General features: G+C 36.8%; 1 protein-coding gene across 2 annotated transcripts in view; it reads right to left on the bottom strand.

Moving 5' to 3' along the window:
* WDHD1 (WD repeat and HMG-box DNA binding protein 1) overlaps positions 7,797-21,967 on the bottom strand; it is a 50,394-nt gene continuing 36,223 nt past the window's right edge. The window contains exons 17-26 of one of the 2 annotated variants that reach the window (XM_018054116.1): positions 20,085-20,199; positions 19,079-19,210; positions 16,838-17,055; positions 16,625-16,743; positions 16,385-16,441; positions 14,408-14,451; positions 13,804-13,974; positions 12,845-12,975; positions 10,375-10,513; positions 7,797-8,598 (exon numbers count right to left, since the gene is read on the bottom strand). In XM_018054116.1, the coding sequence (XP_017909605.1) occupies positions 8,401-8,598; positions 10,375-10,513; positions 12,845-12,975; positions 13,804-13,974; positions 14,408-14,451; positions 16,385-16,441; positions 16,625-16,743; positions 16,838-17,055; positions 19,079-19,210; positions 20,085-20,199 (1,324 nt within the window). In that variant the 3' untranslated portion in view covers positions 7,797-8,400. Of the gene's footprint in view, positions 8,599-10,374; positions 10,514-12,844; positions 12,976-13,803; positions 13,975-14,407; positions 14,452-16,384; positions 16,442-16,624; positions 16,744-16,837; positions 17,056-19,078; positions 19,211-20,084; positions 20,200-21,967 lie in introns of those variants that run through there. The other variant, XM_018054117.1, reaches the window with a different exon arrangement.

Here is a 21,967-nt window from a genome sequence, read left to right as displayed (position 1 = left end):
ATTTAAAATATAGACTAACTTTTAAAATTGATTATAGACTATTTAGATTTTCTATTTCTTTGAGTCAGTTTTTTTTTCTTCCAGTTTTATTGAGATATAACTGATGAACAGTACTGTGTAAATTTAAGGTGTAAAACATAATGATTTGACTCACATACAGCATGGAGTAATTATCACAATAATTTCAGTGAATATCTTATATAGTTCAGTGATCTTATATAAGTTCAGTGATCATCTTATACAGATACAAAAGAAATTAAATATTTTTGTGATGAGAACTCAGGATTTCCTGTCTTTCATATATCTCATACAATAGTGTTAATTATATCATGTTTTGCACTGTTGTTGTTGTTCAGTCGCTAAGTCATGTCAAACACTTTGAGATACATACCTAGTACTTATCCTAGGGCTGGAAATTTGTATTAATACCTTTTGACTATCTTCATCCAATTCCCTTCCCCTCTACCCCTGCCTCTGGAAACCACAAATCTGATCTCTTTTTCTATAAGTTTGTTTTGAAGTACAACTGACTTGTAATACTGTTCAGTTCAGTTCAGTTCAGTCGCTTAGTCGTGTCCGACTCTGCGACCCCATGAATCGCAGCATGCCAGGCCTCCACAATGTACTGATCTGATATTTCTATAAATTTCCAAATGATCACATCTAGTTACAATCTGTCACCAAAGATGTTACATAGTTATTGACTATATTCACGCTGAACTATATTGATTATATTCATACCCACGACTCATTTATTTTGCAATTGAAAGTTTGTAGCGATTCAATTTTTTAAATAACAACTTTGCAGATATAATTCACATATGTTAAATTTATGCCTAAGTATTTTGGTCTTTTTTATAGAAACTTGTTCATCAGAATTTTCCACTTTATAGTCATAAAGCTATTTAAAAGTCTTGAATTAGTCAGTATTCAACCAGAGAAACAGAACCAGTAGGAGACATATATTGAAATTTATTGCAAGAATTGATTTATATGATTGTGAAGGCCAGAAGGCAGGACTAAAACCCTAAATCATAGGGTAGACCTTAAGGAAAAGCAGCCTGAAAAACTCAGGCATGAGCGGAAGCTGCTTTCTAGGGTGTGGTTTCTTCTTCTCCCTCAGGGAAGCCTCAGTTCTGCTCTTAACGGTCTTTCAACTTGTTGAATCTGACCCACACAGACTATGTAGGATAATCTATTAAAGTCAACTGGTCATGAACTTTAAAACACTCTATAAAAATACCTTCATAGCAAAATATAGGTTAGAATTTAATTAAATAACAATGGTAGCCTAGTCAGTTGACACATAAAACTGACCATCATAAGCCTCTTATTTTTACTTACTTATTTTTGGCTGCAATGGGTCTTCTTTGCCTTGAGTGGGTTTTCTCTAGTTGCGGCGAGCAGGGGCTACTTTTCGTTGTGGTGCACGGGCTTTCCATTGCAGTGGCCTCTCTTGCAGAGCACAGGCTCTAGGAGCAAGTGCTTCAGTAACTTCAGAATGCAGGCTCAGTAGTTGTGGCTCCCAGGCTCCAGAGGATGGGCTCAGCCATGGGCTCCAGAGCGTGGGCTCAGTAGCCTATAGGCTTAGTTTCTCTGCAGCTGGCCTGTGGAATCTTCCCCAGACCAGGGATTGAACTGGTGTCCCCTGCATTGACAGGTGGATTCTTTTTTTTAATTGGAGGCTAATTACTTTACAATATTGTAGTGGTTTCTGCCATACATTGACATGAATCAGCCATGGGTGTACATGTGTTCCCATCCTAAATCCCCCTCCCACCTCCCTCCACATCCCATCCCTCAGGGTCATCCCAGTGCACCAGCCCTGAGAACCCTGTCTCATGCATCAAACCTGGACTGGCGATGTTTCACATATGATAATATACATGTTTCAATGCCATTCTCTTAAATCATCCCCCCTCGCCTTCTCCCACAGAGTCCAAAAGACTGTTCTATACATCTGTGTCTCTTTTGCTGTCTTGCATATAGGGTCATTGTTACCATCTTTCTAAATTCCATATATATGCATTAATGTACTGTATTGGTATTTTTCTTTCTGACTTACTCTGTATAATAGGCTCCAATTTCATCTACCTCATTAGAACTGATTCAAATGCATTCTTTTTAATGGCTGGGTAATATTCCACTGTGTTCATGTAGCACAGCTTTCTTATACATTCGTCTGCCAATGGACATGTAGGTCGCTTCCATGTCCTGGCTATTGTAAACAGTGCTGTGATGAACATTGCGGTACATGTGTCTCTTTCAGTTCTGGTTTCTGTGTATGCCCAGGAGTGGGATGGCTGGATCATATGGCAGTTCTATTTCCAGTTTTTTAAGGAATCTCCACACTGTTCTCCATAGTGGCTGTACTAGTTTGCATTCCTACCAACAGTGTAGGAGGGTTCCCTTTTCTCCACACCCTCTCCAGCATTTATTGTTTGTAGACTTTTTGATAGCAACCATTCTGAGTGGCGTGAGATGGTACCTCATTGTGGTTTTGATTTGCATTTCTCTGATAATGAGTGATGTTGAACATCTTTTCATGTGTTTGTTAGCCATCTGAATGTCTTCTTTGGAGAAATGTCTGTTTAGTTCTTTGGCCCATTTTTTGATTGGGTCATTTATTTTTCTGGAATTGAGCTGCAGGAGCTGCTTGTATATTTTTGAGATTAATTCTTTGTCAGTTGCTTCGTTTGCTATTATTTTCTCCCATTCTGAAGGCTGTCTTTACACCTTGCTTATAGTTTCATTCATTGTGCAAAAGCTTTTCAGTTTAATTAGGTCCCGTTTGTTTATTTTTGCTTTTATTTCCATTACTCTAGGAGGTGGGTCATAGAGGATCCTGCTGTGATTTATGTCAGAGTGTTTTGCCAATGTTTTCCTCTAGGAGTTTTAGTTTCTGGTCTTACATTTAGATCTTTAATCCATTTTGAGTGTATTTTTGTGTATGGTGTTAGAAAGTGTTCCAGTTTCATTCTTTTACAAGTGGTTGACCAGTTTTCCCAGCACCACTTGTTAAAAGAGATTGTCTTTTCTCCATTGTGTATTCTTGCCTCCTTTGTCAAAGATAAGGTGTCCATAGGTGTGTGGATTTATCTTTGGGCTTTCTATTTTGTTCCATTGATCTATATTTCTGTCTTTGTGCCAGTACCATACTGTCTTGATGACTGCAGCTTTGTAGTAGAGTCTGTAGTCAGGCAAGTTGATTGCTACAGTTCCATTCTTCTTTCTCAAGATTGCTTTGGCTATTCGAGGTTTTTGTATTTCCATACAAATTGTGAAACTATTTGTTCTAGTTCTGTGAAAAATACTGTTGGTAGCTTGATAGGGATTGCATTGAATCTATAGATTACTTTGGGTAGTATACTCATTTTCAGTATATTGATTCTTCCAATCCATGAACATGGTATATTTCTCCATCTATTTGTGTCACCTTTGATTTCTTTCATCAGTGTTTTATAGTTTTCTATATATAGAGAAAACTGTAAGAAACTTTTGTTTCTTTCGGTAGATTTATTCCTAAGTATTTTATTCTTTTCATTCCAATGGTGAATGGAATTGTTTCCTTAATTTCTGTTTTCTCATTGATAGTGTATAGGAATGCAAGGGATTTCTGTGTGTTAATTTTATATCCTGGCAGGTGGATTCTTAATCCACTGCACTACCAGGTAAGTCCCCAAGCTTCTTAACTTTAAAAAAAATCTGTAGATTTTGTCATTAATAATTTCCTTTTTACTTCTAATATTACTTATTTATGCTTTTCTCTTTGTATAATGATTTATCTTGTCTGATTTTTTCCTAATGTATCAGTCTTTCAAAGAACCAACTTTTGGCTTTTTGACTCCAATATGTTTACTTTCCACTCCATCTGTTTTTGCTGTTTATGACACAGTTCCTGAGTAGGTAGAAACTGGTTTTGGTTACAGGAATACTACCAGCAAAAGGCTGCACTTTATAGGCTTGGGCTGTTGTATTTTTCCTTTAACCCTCTGTCGACCACGAATTTGGACTGCACACCTATGTGAAAACAATAAAAAAAGAATATATATACAGAAAAAAAGCCTAATGACATACACACTTACCAGGGGTCATCTGTGGGTATTAGGATTGGGAGTGATGTTCTTCCTCATTCTTTATTAGTATGTAATACTAATAACTAAAGTATGTACTACTACTAACTAAATACAATGCAATACTTTTGATTGATCTTAGATCTGAGGGGGAAAAGCCTAATGGGCACTTTGGGTGAAATTTTAGTATGAAATACATGTTAGGCAATAATATTCTTCTGTTAAATTTGTTATAATAATGATATTGTGGTTATATAGAAGAATGTCTTTATTCTTAGGGGATATATATTGAAGTACCAAGGGGTGAAGTGTCATGTTGCATATTTCAAATGGTTCCGGAAAAACTGTTTTACAAAGCATTTATGGCAAAATGTCAACAATAGTCAATCTAGATAAAGGGTATATGTATGTTTGCTGTACTCTGAAATTTTCTGTAGGTTTAAGAAATTTAAAAATAAACACCTGGGGGGGAAATTACATACTTCCATTATAAAATAGCTGGAAAATCAAAAAGGCCCCTAAGACAACCAGTCACTGAGTAAGACGCTTTCTACATAGATGGGTCTCATCCTTTTGTCTAAAGGGATCTGCTCCATGGTAGTGACAATGGCTTACCTCAGGCTGCTGCATTTAGAGTGGTTGTAGATTCCCACTGTCCCCACAGTTGGTAGGCATAACCCAGCACTCACTCACTTGCTCTCTGGGATAATTAGAAGATGATGTTTTGAATATCAAGTTGTAAATTAAGCTCTTTGAGAAGCTTTTTCTACTGAAGAATGAAATTGAGCACAAGACCACTTTCTACAGAACATAAGCTCAAAATAGGCAACAGTACTGATATCATGATGATGGCTAATATATTTATTTCCATTTGCATTTTCCTACCATTAAGTTCCAAGTCTCTGAAAAGATTTTTTCCTTAAAAGAGGTTTAATATTATACAGAAAAGAAATAGGGATGATATTTCTTCATTTATGAGCTCTGATTTTTAAGTTCAGTTCAGTTCAGTCTCTCAGTCATGTCTCTTTGCGACCCCATGGACTGCAGCACTCCAGGCTTCCCTGTCCATTACCAACTCCCGGAGATTGCTCAAACTCATGTCCATGGAGTCAGTGATGCCATCCAGCCATCTCATCCTCTGTCGTCCCCTTCTCTTCCTGCCCTCAATCTTTCCCAACATCAGGGTCTTTTCCAATGAGTCAGTTCTTCACATCAGGTGGCCAAAGTACTGGAGCTTCAGCTTCAGCATCGGTCCTTCCAATGAATATTCAGGATTTGTAAGTTAAACTAGGTCAATACAAAAACTTTCCTTCAACCAAACAAATGTAGACCAACCTTTTACAGGAACTTCCCTGGCTGACCAGTGGGGTTAAGTCTCAACACTTTCACTGCAGCGGGCACAGGTTTAAACCCTGGTTTGGCAACTAAGATCCTGCATGCCATGCAGCATCACCCAAAAAAACAAAGAAAAAAGAAAGAACTTTTTGCGAACTCTTGGTATCATCAGGTTCCTATGGATTTTAAATATAAAACTCAAGGATTTGAAATATAATACTCAAGTATATAATATCCTTAAGAATTATACACTGTGATAAGCAAGTTGGAGAAGTAAAAACAAAATACCTATCTATAAGCATGCTTCCAAAGTAATATAAAAAATTTTTTACTTCAGGATCTTGAAACCAACATTAATTCATAATTAATTCAGAATCAAACTTAATGACAAAGTAAGATTAACTAGCCAACAACATAGTAACAATAGCTGATAAGTATATAAAACACTACAATGTGCCAGGTAAGTGCTTTTACCTCATTTCTCTTAGCAACCCTTAAATTACATATTATTAATACACCCATTTTACAGGTGAATGGACAAAGGCTGACTTGCCCAAGGCTTTTTAGCTGGTAGGTATTACAGTGAGCTTTTGAACTCAGGTAGTCTGTATGGCTTTGAAATCTGTGCTCCTAACCTGTGTTACAATGCCTCTCAATACCAGCTCCTAAATAAAAAATCAGAAATGCTCTTTCCCAATCTTAATCATGAGACAAGGAATATCCTTTGGCCACTATACATCTAAAATTTCAATATATTTTGTCCCTTCCAACCTAAAACTACCTTCAATTTTGAATCACTTGATTTTATTACTGTCCTCCTACCCCAGAGTACCCCTGTACTGTCCCTCATAAAGTGGCTCATTTGTATTAAGCTCTGCTTAGAATACTAACCAAAAACATGTATGAACTACTTAATCTTGTTTGTTCAAAACAAAAGAGGAGTTAAACACTTTCTCACTCTTCAATTACTCTCTATCAAGGCTTCAAAGATTTGCTCAATAAAGCACTGCTGATGCTGATAACCAGAGTAGTTTACCAGGAACATATGCTGAGCTTCAATATTATCAAAATAGTACCTTCAATACCTCTGTGTGTTTAATGTGTAACAGGATGAGGGTGAAGGAGGGGCTTGCATAATTCAATGAAGCTATGAGCCATGCTGTACAGGGCTACCCAAGATGGACAGGTGATAGTGAAAAGTTCTGACAAAATATGGTCCACTGGAGGAGGAAATGGCAGTATTCTTGCCACAAGAACCTCATGGACAGTATGAAAAGACAAAAAGATGTGACACCAGAAGATAAGCTCCCCAGGTCAGAAGGTGTCCAAAGAAGCTGAAGTTGACCAGTTGTATGAAAACCTACAAGACCTTCTAGAACTAACACCAAAAATATATGTCCTTTTCATCATAGGGGAGAGGAATGCAAAAGGAGGAAATCAAGAGATACCCGGAGTAACAGGCAAGTTCGGCCTTGGAGTACAAAATGAAGCACAGCAAAGGCTAACAGAGTTTTGTCAAGAGAACATGCTGGTCATAGCAAACACTCTTTTCCAACAACCCAAGAGACGACTCTACACAGATATCACCAGATGGTCAATACTGAAATTAGGTGGCTCAGATGGTGAAGAATCTGTCAGCAATGTGGGAGACCTGGGGTAAACTCCCTGGGTTGGCAAGATCCCCTGGAGAAGGAAATGGCAACCCACTCTGGCCTGGAGAATTCCATGGACAGAGAAGCTTGGTGGGCTATACAGTCCACGGGGTTGCAAACAGTCAGACATGACTGAGCGACTAACACTTTCACTTTCTTTCATGTTCTGTGCAGCCAAAGATGGAGAAGCTCTACACAGTCAGCAAAAACAAGACCTGGAGCTGACTATGGCTCAGATCGTGAGCGCCTCACTGCAAAATTCACGCTCATATTGAAGAAAGTAGGGGAAACCATTAGGTTATTCAGGTATGACCTAAATCAAATCCCTTATGATTTATACAGTGGAGGTGATGAACAGATTCAAGGGATTCGATTTGGTAAACAGACTGCCTGAAGTACTATGGATGGGGGTTTGTAACACTGTTACAAATGAGCTTCCCTGGTGGCTCAGACAGTAAAGCATCTGCCTACAATGTGGGAGACCGGGTTTCAATCCCTGAGTCGGGAAGATCTCCTGGAGAAGGAAATGGCAACCCACTCCAGTATTCTTGCCTGGAAAATCCCATGGATGGAGGAACCTGGTAGGCTACAGTTCATGGGGTCGCAGAGTCAGACGTGACTTAGCGACTGAACAACAACAAAAACAAGATGGGGGTAGTGCAAATTATGGTAATAAACATAAAATATATTTTCTAGAAACACTTCCATTTCATGGAAATACAATGTGAAGACCGTATTAAGCTTAACATGAAAACGTAAGTTTTATTTTTTAAAAAACAGGCAATACAAACAGATAAAAGTAATATATGAAGAAATTTCCAAAACAAAGGTCTCATCTACAAAATTATTTACATGTTTAGGGCCCATATGAAAAAAAATATGGTCCCCTGGGTCCAGTACAGACATAACAGCAATCTATAGTAACACACTTTGGAAGAGGACTTTCGTAGCACTTGCCAATATGATATTTACCAAACAAGAAACACTCTAGAAGGTGCTTCAATGCTCAGAGATTTTAAGACCTTGGCTTTGATGATTTTGAAGGTAAGAAACAAAATCAATCCAGCTTCCAATGGGACATGACAGTGGCCTCCAGTCAGTGGCCATGGTCATGCTTCTGAATGGCCCTCCATTTGGGGGCAGAGCAATCTGCAGAGATGACAGTTTTTACAGATGCCCCACTACTTACACCAATATAGTTACTGGATTATCTTATAAAGACAAACAGCAATCTTTAAACTCTTTCAAAAATACTTAAAGAGTTTCCTACAGATTTTTTTAAAGGTCTAGATTCACCAAAGATCCATTACTCTCCTAAGTTCTAAATTTACCTCCTTACTCTATTCCTGCTTAAAAGCAAAAGCTGACAGTTTCTGATTTGTAGAAAGATCTAAAGGTTTTTGCTTTTTAGGTAAATTCAAATTCTTCATTTTTTCTTCCTGGTTTTCAATTTCCTGACTTTCATCGACCACACGTTTTCGCTTCTTTTCTTCAGCTCCATCACTTGCAGTTCCTCCTTTGGCCTTGGCAGCCCATGCCTTTGTAAAAATATTCAAAGAGAAAAGATTTTTAGGAAATAACAAATTAATAGGAAGGAAATGATTTCTTTACTTTTACAGGAAACATTATGCCATAAAGCAGCATAATTAGCACTTGAATTGCGATCATTAAGGGTTCTCATTCTTTAAAAAAATAAATTGCTTATTATTTAATTGTAAAAAATTTACATTCTAACTATAATATTTCAATCTAAACTCTGCTTGTATTTAACCATATTAAGAGCAAAACACTGTAACTACAGGTACTGTTTAAAAAAGAAACCTTTTATTTTGAGATTAGAGATAGAGATTCCATGCAGTTGAGGAAATAATACAGAAAGCCCCCGTGTCCCCTTTACTCAGTTTCCCTCAATGGTTGCATCTTGCAAAACTATACTGTACTATTACAGCTAGGATATTGACATCGATAAAACCTTTTTATTTCAACTCATTTGTGTGTGTATGTGTGTAATTCTACTGTAGGCTGTGTATTTACCACCACATTCAGGATATAGAACAGTTCCACAAGAACGAGTATCCCTCATGCTGCCCTGCCCTATTCCTCTCCCAGGCCCCATCCCCTGGCAATCAGTACTCTGATCTTCACCCCATCACTTTGTCATGTCACAAATATTACATACGGTATACGTTCTTTTGGGATTGGTTTCTATTCAGTAAGCGAGAACCTAACAGGGTTCACTCATTTATTTCTTAAACCTCTTTTAATCTCTAACAGCTCCTCCTCCTCCTACTTTATTTTCCTTCCCAGTCATTATTATTGAAAAGGGTACATGTGACCTGTAGAATTTTTCACATTAACAGACTGGATTAAAGAAATGTTTAAGGTTTACACTAAAAATACTGATTACATTTTAAGTATTCAAAAACACGACCACAAGTTTTGCCACGTCTCTTCCTCTTTTCCTGCATAAGCTGACAGTTTCAGCTTATGGTCTTATTCATTCAGATGCCATTTTATTTAATACTTTAGAATTTTTATCCTTTTATAAATGCTCACAAAAAATGAGAAACACAAAGATGCTAATGAGATTCTAAAGAAGGTGAGAGGTGGTTAGACTAGTTTCTAGTTTCGTCATTTTGCAATACATTTATTTTGTAAAACCAGTTTATCAAGGTAAAATATCTATGTCACAAGGTACCCATTGCTGCACCCTTGTCATCCCTGGGGAAGGTAAGTCTGAGATTTGATACAACATACACATTCCTTCCCCTTGTAAAAGAAAGCCGCTCCTAGCCTTTTTCTACATGGCAGAGAATGACCTAAGAAGCGATAGGTACAAGTCACCTGTCCTAATTTCCACATGAAAGGCTAGAACAGAACACGGATTGTTTCCTCACAAAGCAGTATTCTCATTTAGTATTCAATGTGTAAGTAAATAGTATTTTAAGAAATTCTGCTTACAAGGACTCTAAAGCAGTTGTCCAACAATGTGAATTAATTTCAGTTTTCCTTACTAATTTTATTTGATTCTGACTTAAAAGCAATGTACTTTTTCTTGGGCTATTCCCCTAACTTACAATATGCAGAAACTTATACAGATGTAGGTAGTATATCTGCCAAAAAATTAACCATCAACACTAAATAATTATTATATAGATCTAGATGTCAAAACTGACATTTTGTTTGTTGCATCTCCTCTCCACCAAGAGGCTGAGTGTATTCAATTTTAAAACACAGAAAAAAAGCATTTTCTATAAGAATTTTTAAAAGCCAGGAATTCACCAAAGTCTCAATCTCAGTACAATTATTCTTACCTTCCTTTCTTCAGTTGACAGTACTTTAAATCGAACCATTCCTTCTTTTATTATGTCTGCTTCATCTGAAAAGTCAGGATTGTCAGACAAAATATGACTTCTGTTTTCTTCCAGCCACATCTGGAACCCGGTCTTAGGCCTAAAATAGCAATTATGCAAAAAAAAAATTTTATACTTAAGACAGTTCTGGAGTGTTTTATGATTTTTCAGGTGAGTAATTAACCATTAGTCTTTGCATACCTATATATATAATGTAAGACAGACACAATTAATTATACTTGTTAATATTCATAATTACATATTACTTAAAACTGCCTAGAGACTACAGGAATAATGAGTTGAAAGAAATCCTTTGTAAGATCAATTCAAAGGGATTATTCACATTTATATTTTCCAAGCACAGCACCTGTGAACTCTTTAATGAATATTGACATGCTCAAGGTCTCCAATCTTCCTTAGCCCCTCTAGTCCAATAAAACCCTCCCATGAATTCTTGGTAGCCTTTCTCCATTCCCTAAACCAGCTATTTGAAATCTTCATGATTTCTCTCAAGCTCCTTTCTCCTGCTAGCACAGCTGACCTGGGAGCCTAGGTCAGTTCTTCTACCATTATGTAAAGCATGGACACAGCATAAATGTCAATGTTACCAGATTTCAGTTCTGACACAAACTGTTTTTTAGGTCACACCTGAAGATTTAATGCAAATATTTAACATTTACTGATCACTTTTCTTCTGTATAGGCTGTTGAAAGTATAAAAAATTTAATCTTCTTAAATAAAAATTTCACTGTTTAATAGCTAAATTAAATTTAGGAAAAAATAAAAAAAAAAAAAACTACAGCTACTCCCTCAAATTAAATTGGTTAATACAAGATGTAAGAGTTGGACTATAAAGAAAGCTGAGCGCCAAAGAATTGATGCTTTTCAACTGTGGTGTTGGAGAGGACTCTTGAGAGTCCCCTGGACTGTAAGGAGATCCAACCAGTCAATCTTAAAGGAAATCAGCCCTGAATATTCATTGGAAGGACTGATGCTGAAGCTGAAGCTCCAATACTTTGGCCACCTGATGCAAAGAACTGACTCATTTGAAAAGACCCTGATGCTGAGAAAGACTGAAGGCAGGAGAAGGGGACGACAAGAGGAGGAGATGGTTGATGGCATCACCGACTCAACGGACATGAGTTTGAGTAAACTCTGGGAGTTGGCGATGGAGAGGGAGGCCTGGAGTGCTGCAGTCCATGGGACTGCAAAGAGTTGGACATGACTGAGCAACTGAACATGAGATACCGGTTACATGAGATACATAAAGTTAAAAATGAAATGTTGACACTTTTCTGGTGGTCCAGTGGTTAAGAATCCTATCAGTACAGGGGATTCAGATTCAATCCCTGCTCAGGGAAGATTCCACATGCTGCCGGACAACTGCAACTACTGAGCCCACCCACGCACTGCAACCGCTACAGCCCACACGCTCTAGAACCCTCTGCAACGAGAAGCCACTGCAACGAGAAGCCCGTGCACCACAACAAAGACCCAGTGCAGCCAAAAAGAAATAAATTTTAAGAAATGAAATGGTGACTTTTTCAGTATAGCTGATGTATTTCAAATAAATCTAGCATACAAGAGATCAAGAAATCTGGTAACATAATGAGTTGGTGGACAAACAGGGCCTCTTGTATTGCTGGGGGATACAAACATCCATGCAGAGCAATTTTGCAGTATCTTTCAAAATTGTAAGTGTACATTAGCTTGAACCATACAGGAATCCATCTTACAGCTATATGTATATAATATTCATATAAAATTATTAATTGTACTACTATTTGTACCAGCAAAAGACCAGCAATGACTTTTTGTCCACTTTCAGAGAACTAAATAAATTATGGTACAGCCATTCAATGAATGTAAAAAGATTAAAGAAACTCTTCATGTAGTAAAAAGGAATGATCTGCAAAACCTGCTCTTAAGTGAAAAAAATAAGGCACAAAACAATGTGCATATTATCATTTCTGTAAACCAAAAAAAATGCATAGAATAATTTAAGAAGGCTATAGGAGAAATTGTGCAGTGAGTATTTGTGCACAGGGAACTGAGTGGATAGAAAAAAGATTTACTCTTCACCACACATCTTTTTGTATCTTTGACTTGTGTTTCTCCCATGTAACTATATTATTTAAAAACAAACAAATGAAAAAATGAACTAATTAAAAAACATAGTATCTCAGTAAAATGTGTTCACAATTTAAAACATATAGTTTATCAAAGCATACTTTAATAAGTAATGTAAATAGATACTAATCAATATTTGTGGCTTCCCTAAAATTACATGATTTCAGAATGCCCACTACATGTGCCAATGTATTATTTATATTAATGAATAACAGAGTCACACAATTTTGTATTGCTACTTCTATGTGCCTTTTATTGGAATACTGCATCTTGAGAATACTAAATTTCTCTATGTACTGACCTTTCGTTTTCAGTGTTTTGAGGACACACAGCTGGGGTTTCAGATGATGAATTTTTAGGATTTTCTTCTTTTACTTCCTCAGTCCTGTCAGTTTGGGAAGTTCTTTTCTGGAAAAAGGATGCTGCAGATGCCTGTGAAAACAAACGTGAATACTGCAACAAAATCTAGCATGATTCTATATTTTATGAGCAAATTTGGAAAAAGGTGGAAAAATACCTATTTTTATTTAGAATTCTTACACTAACATGTAAGTCCTAAGGTTTTCTGTTAAAAGTAAATATTTATACACATGCATACAAAACTTCCAAAAAACTATACCTCAAATTAGTTTACCTATTTTACTGATGACAAATCTGGGATTAAATTACCAAAATTAGGACAAAACCTGGGAAGAAAACTGAGAACACAGAACAGGAAAGATTAGGGCCAGCTACTAAGCTAGCTGTCATTAAACAAGGACAGGCATCAGAACTGTCTGGGAAATGAAAAGAATATAGACAGATGCCTGAGTCCCTGTCCTGGGTCTATATATTAATAGTAATACAATTATGGAAGTGACATCTCATCATTGTCACAGTTACTGGATAATCCCATTACACTTGAGGGAGGGGCTGCACAAGGTCATGAGGACCAGGAGGCAGGAATAAGTGGGGCTCTCTGAGTCTCTTCTAAATAAATGCTAATACACATCTCTTACAAAAATCACTGGCTTGGTTTAATTGGGAGCATTTTTAATACTTTCTTAAATATCTGGCAGCTATATAATATGATTTAAAGTATTAATATTTTAAAAAAGTGATTCCAAAGCAAAACTAGAATTGAGAACCACTGCTCTCACTACACTATCTGTTATAAACAACCGGGGCCTCCTATCTCATACCTGAAAGAGTGAACAAAACTAAAGTAAGACAAACAGACCACGAGCTATTTACTGTAGATGGAGGCAGTTGAAATCATACCTGCTTAGACTTTGGCTTTGGAATCAAGGGCTTTATAACTGGAGACTTTTCATCATCTGTAGCTCGATTAAATGCGGTAGATTTCTTGGATGATTTGTTCATACTGTCTAAAATATTAGTTGAACGTCCTGAATTCACTGAAATGGCTGGCTCTTTGGAACTGCCTGATACCTAAAGAGCAAACTAGTATTAGCATTTCATAAAGCTTAAAGAAGGAAAAAAACCCAAGAGATTTGTTTTTTCTTTAAATTTCTATTAAGTTTATATTGTAGTCTAACCTTTAGAACTGAATACATTTGGTTGAATCCAAATTAAGACTGATGCACATATTCCCAAATACCACATCCCCAAGAAAAATAGGGAGTACCTTTCATAACTGTAGGTTCTTAGAAGATAAGTAGAAAATAAAATTCTTGGTCCAAGTGTGAACTAGTGCTGCTTTCATTTTTATTTTAAAATATTTACTTACTTAAATATTTTAAAATTTAATCTGCTGCAGTCTTTAATGCCTCTAAGTCTGGGGAGGGTCATCTGGTAGTTTGGAAATCTCTCTCTGTATGGAAATGTATTTAAGTAATAGAAAACATCACTGGGAAGAGTTTACCTTGAAGGGGTTTATTCGTCCTTGGCTGCTAGAGATAACTGCACCTTTCATAAGAAAGAAACCCTCACTTAATAGTCGTAAAACTGAGAAGACTTTTGACTCCTACAATAATAATGAATATTTTAATCTGTATTATATGAAAATACTGTACTTTGCAACTTTAAAACTACTAATAACTATATGCGACCTCCTTCCTACTGTTAAGATGAAATAAAAGCTATTAGATGATGAGAGCTAACCCAAGTTGCCACTATGCAATATATTAACATAAATACAGTATGTAGAGATCTACTCTTTTCTCACATTACCAAGGAAGAATGGTGCCTTATTTTAGCTAGTTAATAATTCCTTTACAAGTGCTCTAGATTCCACCCCTTCTGCTTTTCAAGAAACTGAATCAATGGCTACATGCATCACCTTTGACTTTTCCTTCTTTATTGGCTTCTTAAATTTCCTAACTTAAAGAAACAAACAGAAAACAAACACATTCTCTGCCACACACAACCCTCACCCCTCATATAATTTTCTCTCACATCCCCTAAGCAGTCAAATTTCTTAAGAGCTATCTACACAGCTATTCCCATTCCCTCACTATTCATATGCTCCTCCAACCAAAACATGGCTTTCAGCCCTACCACCCTGCAGGATCTATTCTTTCTAAGAACTCAATAAACTCCATGTAGCCCAAACTGGTGTTATCTTTTTCAGCCAACACCTTATTTGACCTCTCAACAACATTCCACACAGCTGAGGGTTCCTTTCTTTTTGATCTCCCCATTGACTTCTGAGATAATGCATTCCCTGGCTTACCTCCTTCCTCTCTGTTCTCATTTTCTTTTGATGGTTCCTCCTCCTCTTCCTCTACCTGATGTTTAAATGCTGGGGATTCCCTAAGCCTAAGCTCATTTTTCTCCTCACTTTGATCCTCCCCAGTGCTCACTTACACATACCTGTGGTTTAACTTGTTATACTCATGTCAACAATCTTAACTTCTATATCTGCATCCCAGAGATACTATTTTCCCGAGCTCTTGACCCAAACAGCCCACAGTAATTTCATCATCCTCCTATTTAAAGATACATTTCCCTATACCTGACTCAGTAAATGGCATCATCACTCACTCAAGTACTCAAGCCAGAAACTGACAGCCATTCTCCACATCCTGAACTTCCATACCCTTTACATTATCTTCGGAAATGTCTCTTCAATTCCTCCCTTTCTTCAACAATCACCACCACCCCAGTCTAGGTCACTATCAATCTCACTTGGGACTACATCAGTAGTCTCCTTATACACAACCCTCCTCTGCACAGTATGCCATATATGCTCCTGATTAAAACCTGCAACAGCCTCCTGGCAACCCCAAAATAAAGATCAAAATCCTTACCATGGCCTACATGGATCTGCATGGTTTGGTTCCTGTTCACTGCTCCAAAACCATCCAGCACCAATTTCTCTTTGCTCTCTGCCTTATATGAACTACTCTTAAAACTTCATACATGCTGTTCCTTAAGCCCACATGATTCTCTTCTGCTTGGCTGCCTCATTCCTCCTTGAGATCTCTGCTTTAAACATTCCATGAGGCCTCCTTGGGGTCCCAACTATCTCCCGCCACTGACTAGATTACAGTCATCTGTTATATGCTCTTTTAATAATCTGTACACATGTAAAAGTATATTTTCAAAATCAGAATAATGTATGTATATACTTTTAAAAGCCAACTGGTATAAAGTTTATGCAGGGATCAAATATGCATATCCACTTCACTTCTGTATCTTCCCTCTAGTCAAATACCTGACACACAATAGGCATTTAGTAAGTATCTGCTAAATGAACACAGTTTCATAAACATTTCTGATTAAAAATAACAATTACAACAAAACAGGCCCTGAAGAGTAAGGGGTATTTGAGTAGATGTAGCAGTTTAAGGACTACTTCAAAATTTCCTTGATATTTACAAAATCAAAAACGTCTTACCTGACTTAAGAGCTAGCATGTCAGAGGAATCTGCACTTTTGAAAAATGGGCTCTCTCCTACAGAATAATTAAAACAATATAGTGTAAATGGGAATATAAAGGAATCTTCTGTAATCAACAATAGGACAAAAAGACACTTTGAAAACGTATGGGTATTCAATTTCCCTTAGCCAAGTAAAATGAGGGAAGTCACACACATGACACTTCTCCTCTTTAAACTGCCTTAAAAATGTATTTTACCATGTTTGTGTATTTCTGGTCTTTCTTCTGTATTATCAGCTTCTCCATTATCCTCCGTATCTTCTTCAACTTGATTTCTGAGCCTTGGCTGACTCCACTCTGTAGAAGTATTACTATAACTAAAAAAAAGCAATATTATTCAATAAAGAGCAATTGAAAAGACCAGGTCAATATTGCAGGATGGTAAAACTCAAACAACTGAGTATTTCTTACCCAGCATTCAACTTTTTCCTGAAATCCTCTTCTTCTTCTTCCTCAGCCTGGGTGGCTGCCAACTCTGCTGCCTTCTCTGCAGCCAGTTCACTAAGTCTTTGGGCCAATATTAATCTCCGAGAACGAGAAGCATACTTAATGGCTAAATTCACAGCATTCTGAGTCATTAGACCAGCAAGTTCCACACAACGAAATTCCCGCTCCAGTTTACAGGAAAGCTAAAAGGAAAAAGAGCGGGTGGATCAAATTATGTTAAGTAAAACTTTTTGAAAAATAAAAGACAGATACTCCTGGTAGAACAGTTTTCTTGAGACTGTATCTCTGATTTTAAGATGCGTATTTTTACACATTTTAATATCTCTTGAAGTTGGAAGCATCTTACAATTGATGGTGAGTCAGTTTAATTGGCAGCATTTTTTCCTAAGTGACTTTTACAATCAATAATGAAATATGACATAACATTTCAAGTTATAAATTGCAAGAAGAGTAAGGGATTTATTTAAAATTTAAAAATGGTTTCCCGCCCATTCTACCACTTCAGTCACCAAACAGGGTAGCAAATTCGAAACAAATAATAGAATGTAAATGATTTATTTGTTATTACTTTGTCCAGAAGTGGCACACAAAAGCTACTAAGTGAATTTGGGTGGGCAAGTAGATTTACCCATTAGCTTTCTAAATATGATTGTCTATGATCTCTGACTACTAGAAACAGTTATACAATTTCTAAATTAGCAAGCAACCTCCTTTTTCTTGCTATATTTTTTATACTTGCAATATAAAATGAAGAACACTCATTTATCATCTCTCACAGAACACGGACTTTCTTCTGGTATAAATTTTGACAACTCAAAGTGAGACAACTGACGTATTTACAACATGAGGAAAATGAATACTTTGAAGACAACTAAAAGTCTCACAACTCAAGGAAGTATTATTTGTTACTTAGACATGTCAAATCTGATTCATCAGCACAGACGCTTTAGGTATTACTTGCACATTCTTCTCAAGTTTTCCAGAATCACTTATCTATAAATAGTACCTCTCAGTCTGGGTGGTACGCTGCCTCAGGAGGCATTTGGAAATGAAAGTAGTATAGTTTCCTAGTAACTAGGTGGAACTATGGGCATTTGCCAGGGGACAGGAATACTAAAGAACTAACAGAGTGCTATGACCACCCTGCTGAGGAACACTGTACTCCAGGGTAAAAGCTCCTCTAGGACTAAAGCATGAGTAACTTAAACAGGTTTCCTTACCTGTGTAGTAGGAAATAAAAAGGTTACTAGTTCATGTTGGTATACAAATGGGACTTTGTAAATGGAACAAAACTTTCTCTACAGTAAACTAATTATATTTCTTTAATACTAAACTCAAGGCAGTGTTACATAGAGGTGATGGTGGTGAATACCACCTTTTGGAGACTGAAGTTACAACCAGTTCTATGGACTTAGATATCACTTTTCCCTCAGAACTCTTTTTTTCTCAACCTTAAAATGAAACCAAAAGTCTGGGCCACTTACTCTCTGAGGAAATACTGAGGTCTACTGTGTATTAGACACTGTCCGTGCCCAGTAAATGGCAGAGAACGAGACATGGTCATGGCCCCCAAGGTGCTTACAGTCTAATACAAGAAGAACAGGGAAGAAATTACATTATATTCCTCCTCATAAACCAACCTAGAACGAGAACACAAACTTAAGAACTTTATCTTTCAAAAAGTTCTTTTATCTTTAAAGATAAATGTACTTAAACATCCAGGGCACCAAACCTGGTCACTGGCTACAAACTTTTACCACACAGAGTTGCCTAAGAGGACAACAAAAGACAGGCATTCCAAAAGCCTGATCAAAGTTCTTAAGACTGCTCATTCAGCCTTGGAGATCTGAAAGTCTACACTCAAACTTTATCTGTTGGATATGATAGGAGCAGGAGCTGGAGCCAGTTCTCAAACTTTATGAACAAGCATCCAAATTGCCTACAGGGCCTGTTACAGTACAGACCAGGGAGCAAAAATAAAAACGGAGTCAGCACCAAAACAGTTTATTTCTTACTGTGTTCTGAGGTAGTATCTTAAATATTTATATGCAACATCAACTGGGAAACTGGTATTTTTAAGGGAGAAAAATACCAATACCACCAGATACAGCTTAAGAATTCTAGGTTGTGAAAACTGCTAATTCACATACCATTAAGAAATTCATCCTAGAGAAAACTTTCCCCCCCTGTATTTATTTTACTCACCGCAAGCATTTTCAGTAAAAGTTCCTGTTGTTCTTTTGTTGCTTGATTTTTAGTGCTCTCTTCATATTCATAACCATTTTTTGCTAAATAATCAAGATGGTTGTGAAATATAACTGAACGCCAATACTGTTCCTGCAAAAGTGGAACAACGGCTTAGGTCAACTATCAGCTGACTATCAGGCAAGAGTTAAACATTTATCATACGATAGCAGTTTCTGAATAAGATATTTTCTGAAACATTCCTTTCTACAGCTTACTTTGCAATTCAAATTGTATAATACTATGGTTTGACTTTATCTTCTATACTTAAAAACAGGGGGTGGAATACAGTGACTCTTGAACAGTGCATCAGGCAAAAGCACCTACCCTCTGTGTAGGTGAAAATCTGCACATAATTTATAGTAAGCCCTCCTTATATGCTGTTGCTCCATAATCAGAGGTTCAGTATCCTCAGATTCAACCAACCTTGGATCATGTAGTACTGTAGTACTACTGAAAAAGCCCATGTATAAATGGACCCCCACAGTTCAAGCCCATGTTCTTCAAGGGTCAACTGCAGACCATTTTAAAGATTCTTAGTTATCACGGTTAATGCTCAGAGAACTAGTTAAACTAGATTTGTATAAGCTGATTTGTTTCTTGTTTAGAATTACTAATTACAAGATATCAATGACACAGGGCTAGAACTAAACTTAGGCAAGCCTGGTGCCTAGGGTACAAAATTCCAGGAGGCACATCCTCTCAACAACTTGTCCAAGCCTGACAGTGAGTGCCTTACCTAGTGAGGCCCTAATGGTCATACCCATTTACCTCTTAGACAAAGTCCCTGGAAGCAGAGATGGCAACCAGGTACCCTGGGGTTCACAAGACCTCCTCCCTCCCAGCTACTGCTATTATTTAATTATAAAGTAAGGAATACAGAACAAAAGTCATCAAAGTAATTTTAAATGCCTGTGTTATAGGCAGGTATCATCAAATTGAGTGTCAAGATAAGCTTTGTGCATACCTCCATCTGTCCTTTCTCTGTGGCAGTCTGACAGTAAGGAAGCTTAAAGGACAAAACAGCTACAGCAGGGCGTGGAAGGGTGGGAGGAAATCGAGAACCTTTGCAAGGAATACACCTGTCAGAAAAGAAAGAGTCTCACCATAAAAACTTTTTTAAAATATCATAAAAACTGTTACATGATAAATTTTCCAGAAGTTCGTAACTTGGGATAACATTATTCCAAATTTCTCTTTTAAAAAAGTACTTTAGGGGACTTCACTGGAAAAGACCCTGATGCTGGGAAAGACTGAAGGGAGGAGGAGAAGGGGATAACAGGATGAAATGGTTGGATGGCATCACTGACTCCAATGGACATGAGTTTGAGCAAGCTCCAAGCTTAAGGAGATGGTGAAGGACAGGAAAGGCTGACGTGCTGCAGTCCACGGGGCTGCAAAGAGTTGGACACAACTGAGTGACTGAACAACTGGTGGTCCATTGGCTAAGACTCTGTGCTCCCAATGCATGGATTCAATCCCTGGCGAGGGAATTAGACCCCACATGCTGCCACTAATCCTGCATAATGCAAAGAAGTCTGAAGATCACAGGTGTCACAATTAAGAGTTGACACCACAAAATAAATAAATAAATATAATAAACAAACAAAAAAATACTTCAGGCCTGATTAACTATAAAAACTATCCCTCTACATATTTCAATTACTGCAAAAATCCCTCCCCACATCAGCTTTACTACGTGAACAATCACTAAATGAAATCAGCTCCTTTCAGATTTTCCTTAGCAAAATGCCCACTTTCAAAATATACAAACTGTGGCATAAATACTTATCACAGGATCCATATGATAAAACAGATTACCCTTAAGATAAAAAGGTGATAAAGCATATTCACTTTCATTCTTCAGTTTGGAAATACTTGGTAACTATTGGTAGAAAGTGTCATATAAGAGAAAAAGATGATGAAATGTCCAATACAGGTTAAGTATTTATTATTAGATATTAGTGACAGTGAAGCAGAAGATGCACTATCATTGTAAAAAGGTTATAATGTATATCTATCTGCTCTGCTATGCCTTATGTGTTAATTGGCACATAAGTTCAGTTGGCAAGGACTTTTCTGACTCGATATGTAAAGCACTTATACATGCCCATCAGGATGAGTACTTATGTAATTTATGAATGAAAAAATATTCATTCATCACAGTGATTTATATATGTAGAATACTCTTTTAATGTATGTACTCCAAATTATAAGAAAAACATAATTGCATACTCTAAGTACCATACACACATTTTCTAATGCTCATGAAGGTATTTAAAAAACTAGTACCTTGTTCCATTCTTAGCAAAAGGCATCCATTTATAATACAGCCTTTTCATCAGGACTTTGAGTGATGACTTTCTTAAAGGAAAATACTAAGTAAAAATTAGGGCTTTGGGTTTAAATTCTTTTCATAAATATCTTCTAATATTATCAAGTGTCCATTAGAGTAGTTAAAAAAATCAATAAGTAGCAATACCCAAGAATATTTTTCAAATTACATAGTTTCCCCCTTCCCTGTAAGATTTAAATACTCCTTTTTCTTCTTTTTGTGACTATACAATAAAAACAAACATGTTTTTAGAGTTCCAATTTTTTTAATCATAAATCTCATTTTCTTTATTCTTCCTCCTCTTTCATAATTTCATATAAATCAGTGGTTTTCACCACACAGTATCAGGTGACAGTGTGAATATTTAGTGTCTGAAAATCTCTTGTAGCAATTCTATTATGCACCCATACACAAAACCATTTTAGTTGTGCATAATGGAAGACAGAATATTTGCATTCAGAAAGAACAAGTCCAACTACATAAATATATAATGTACATTAACAAAATTAGGAGGA

This window comes from Capra hircus, chromosome 10 (assembly GCF_001704415.2).
Source record: "Capra hircus breed San Clemente chromosome 10, ASM170441v1, whole genome shotgun sequence".
NCBI lineage: Eukaryota > Metazoa > Chordata > Mammalia > Artiodactyla > Bovidae > Capra > Capra hircus.
The sequence above is the reverse complement of the archived record's forward strand: the minus strand, read 5'-3'. Positions and strand labels throughout refer to the sequence as shown.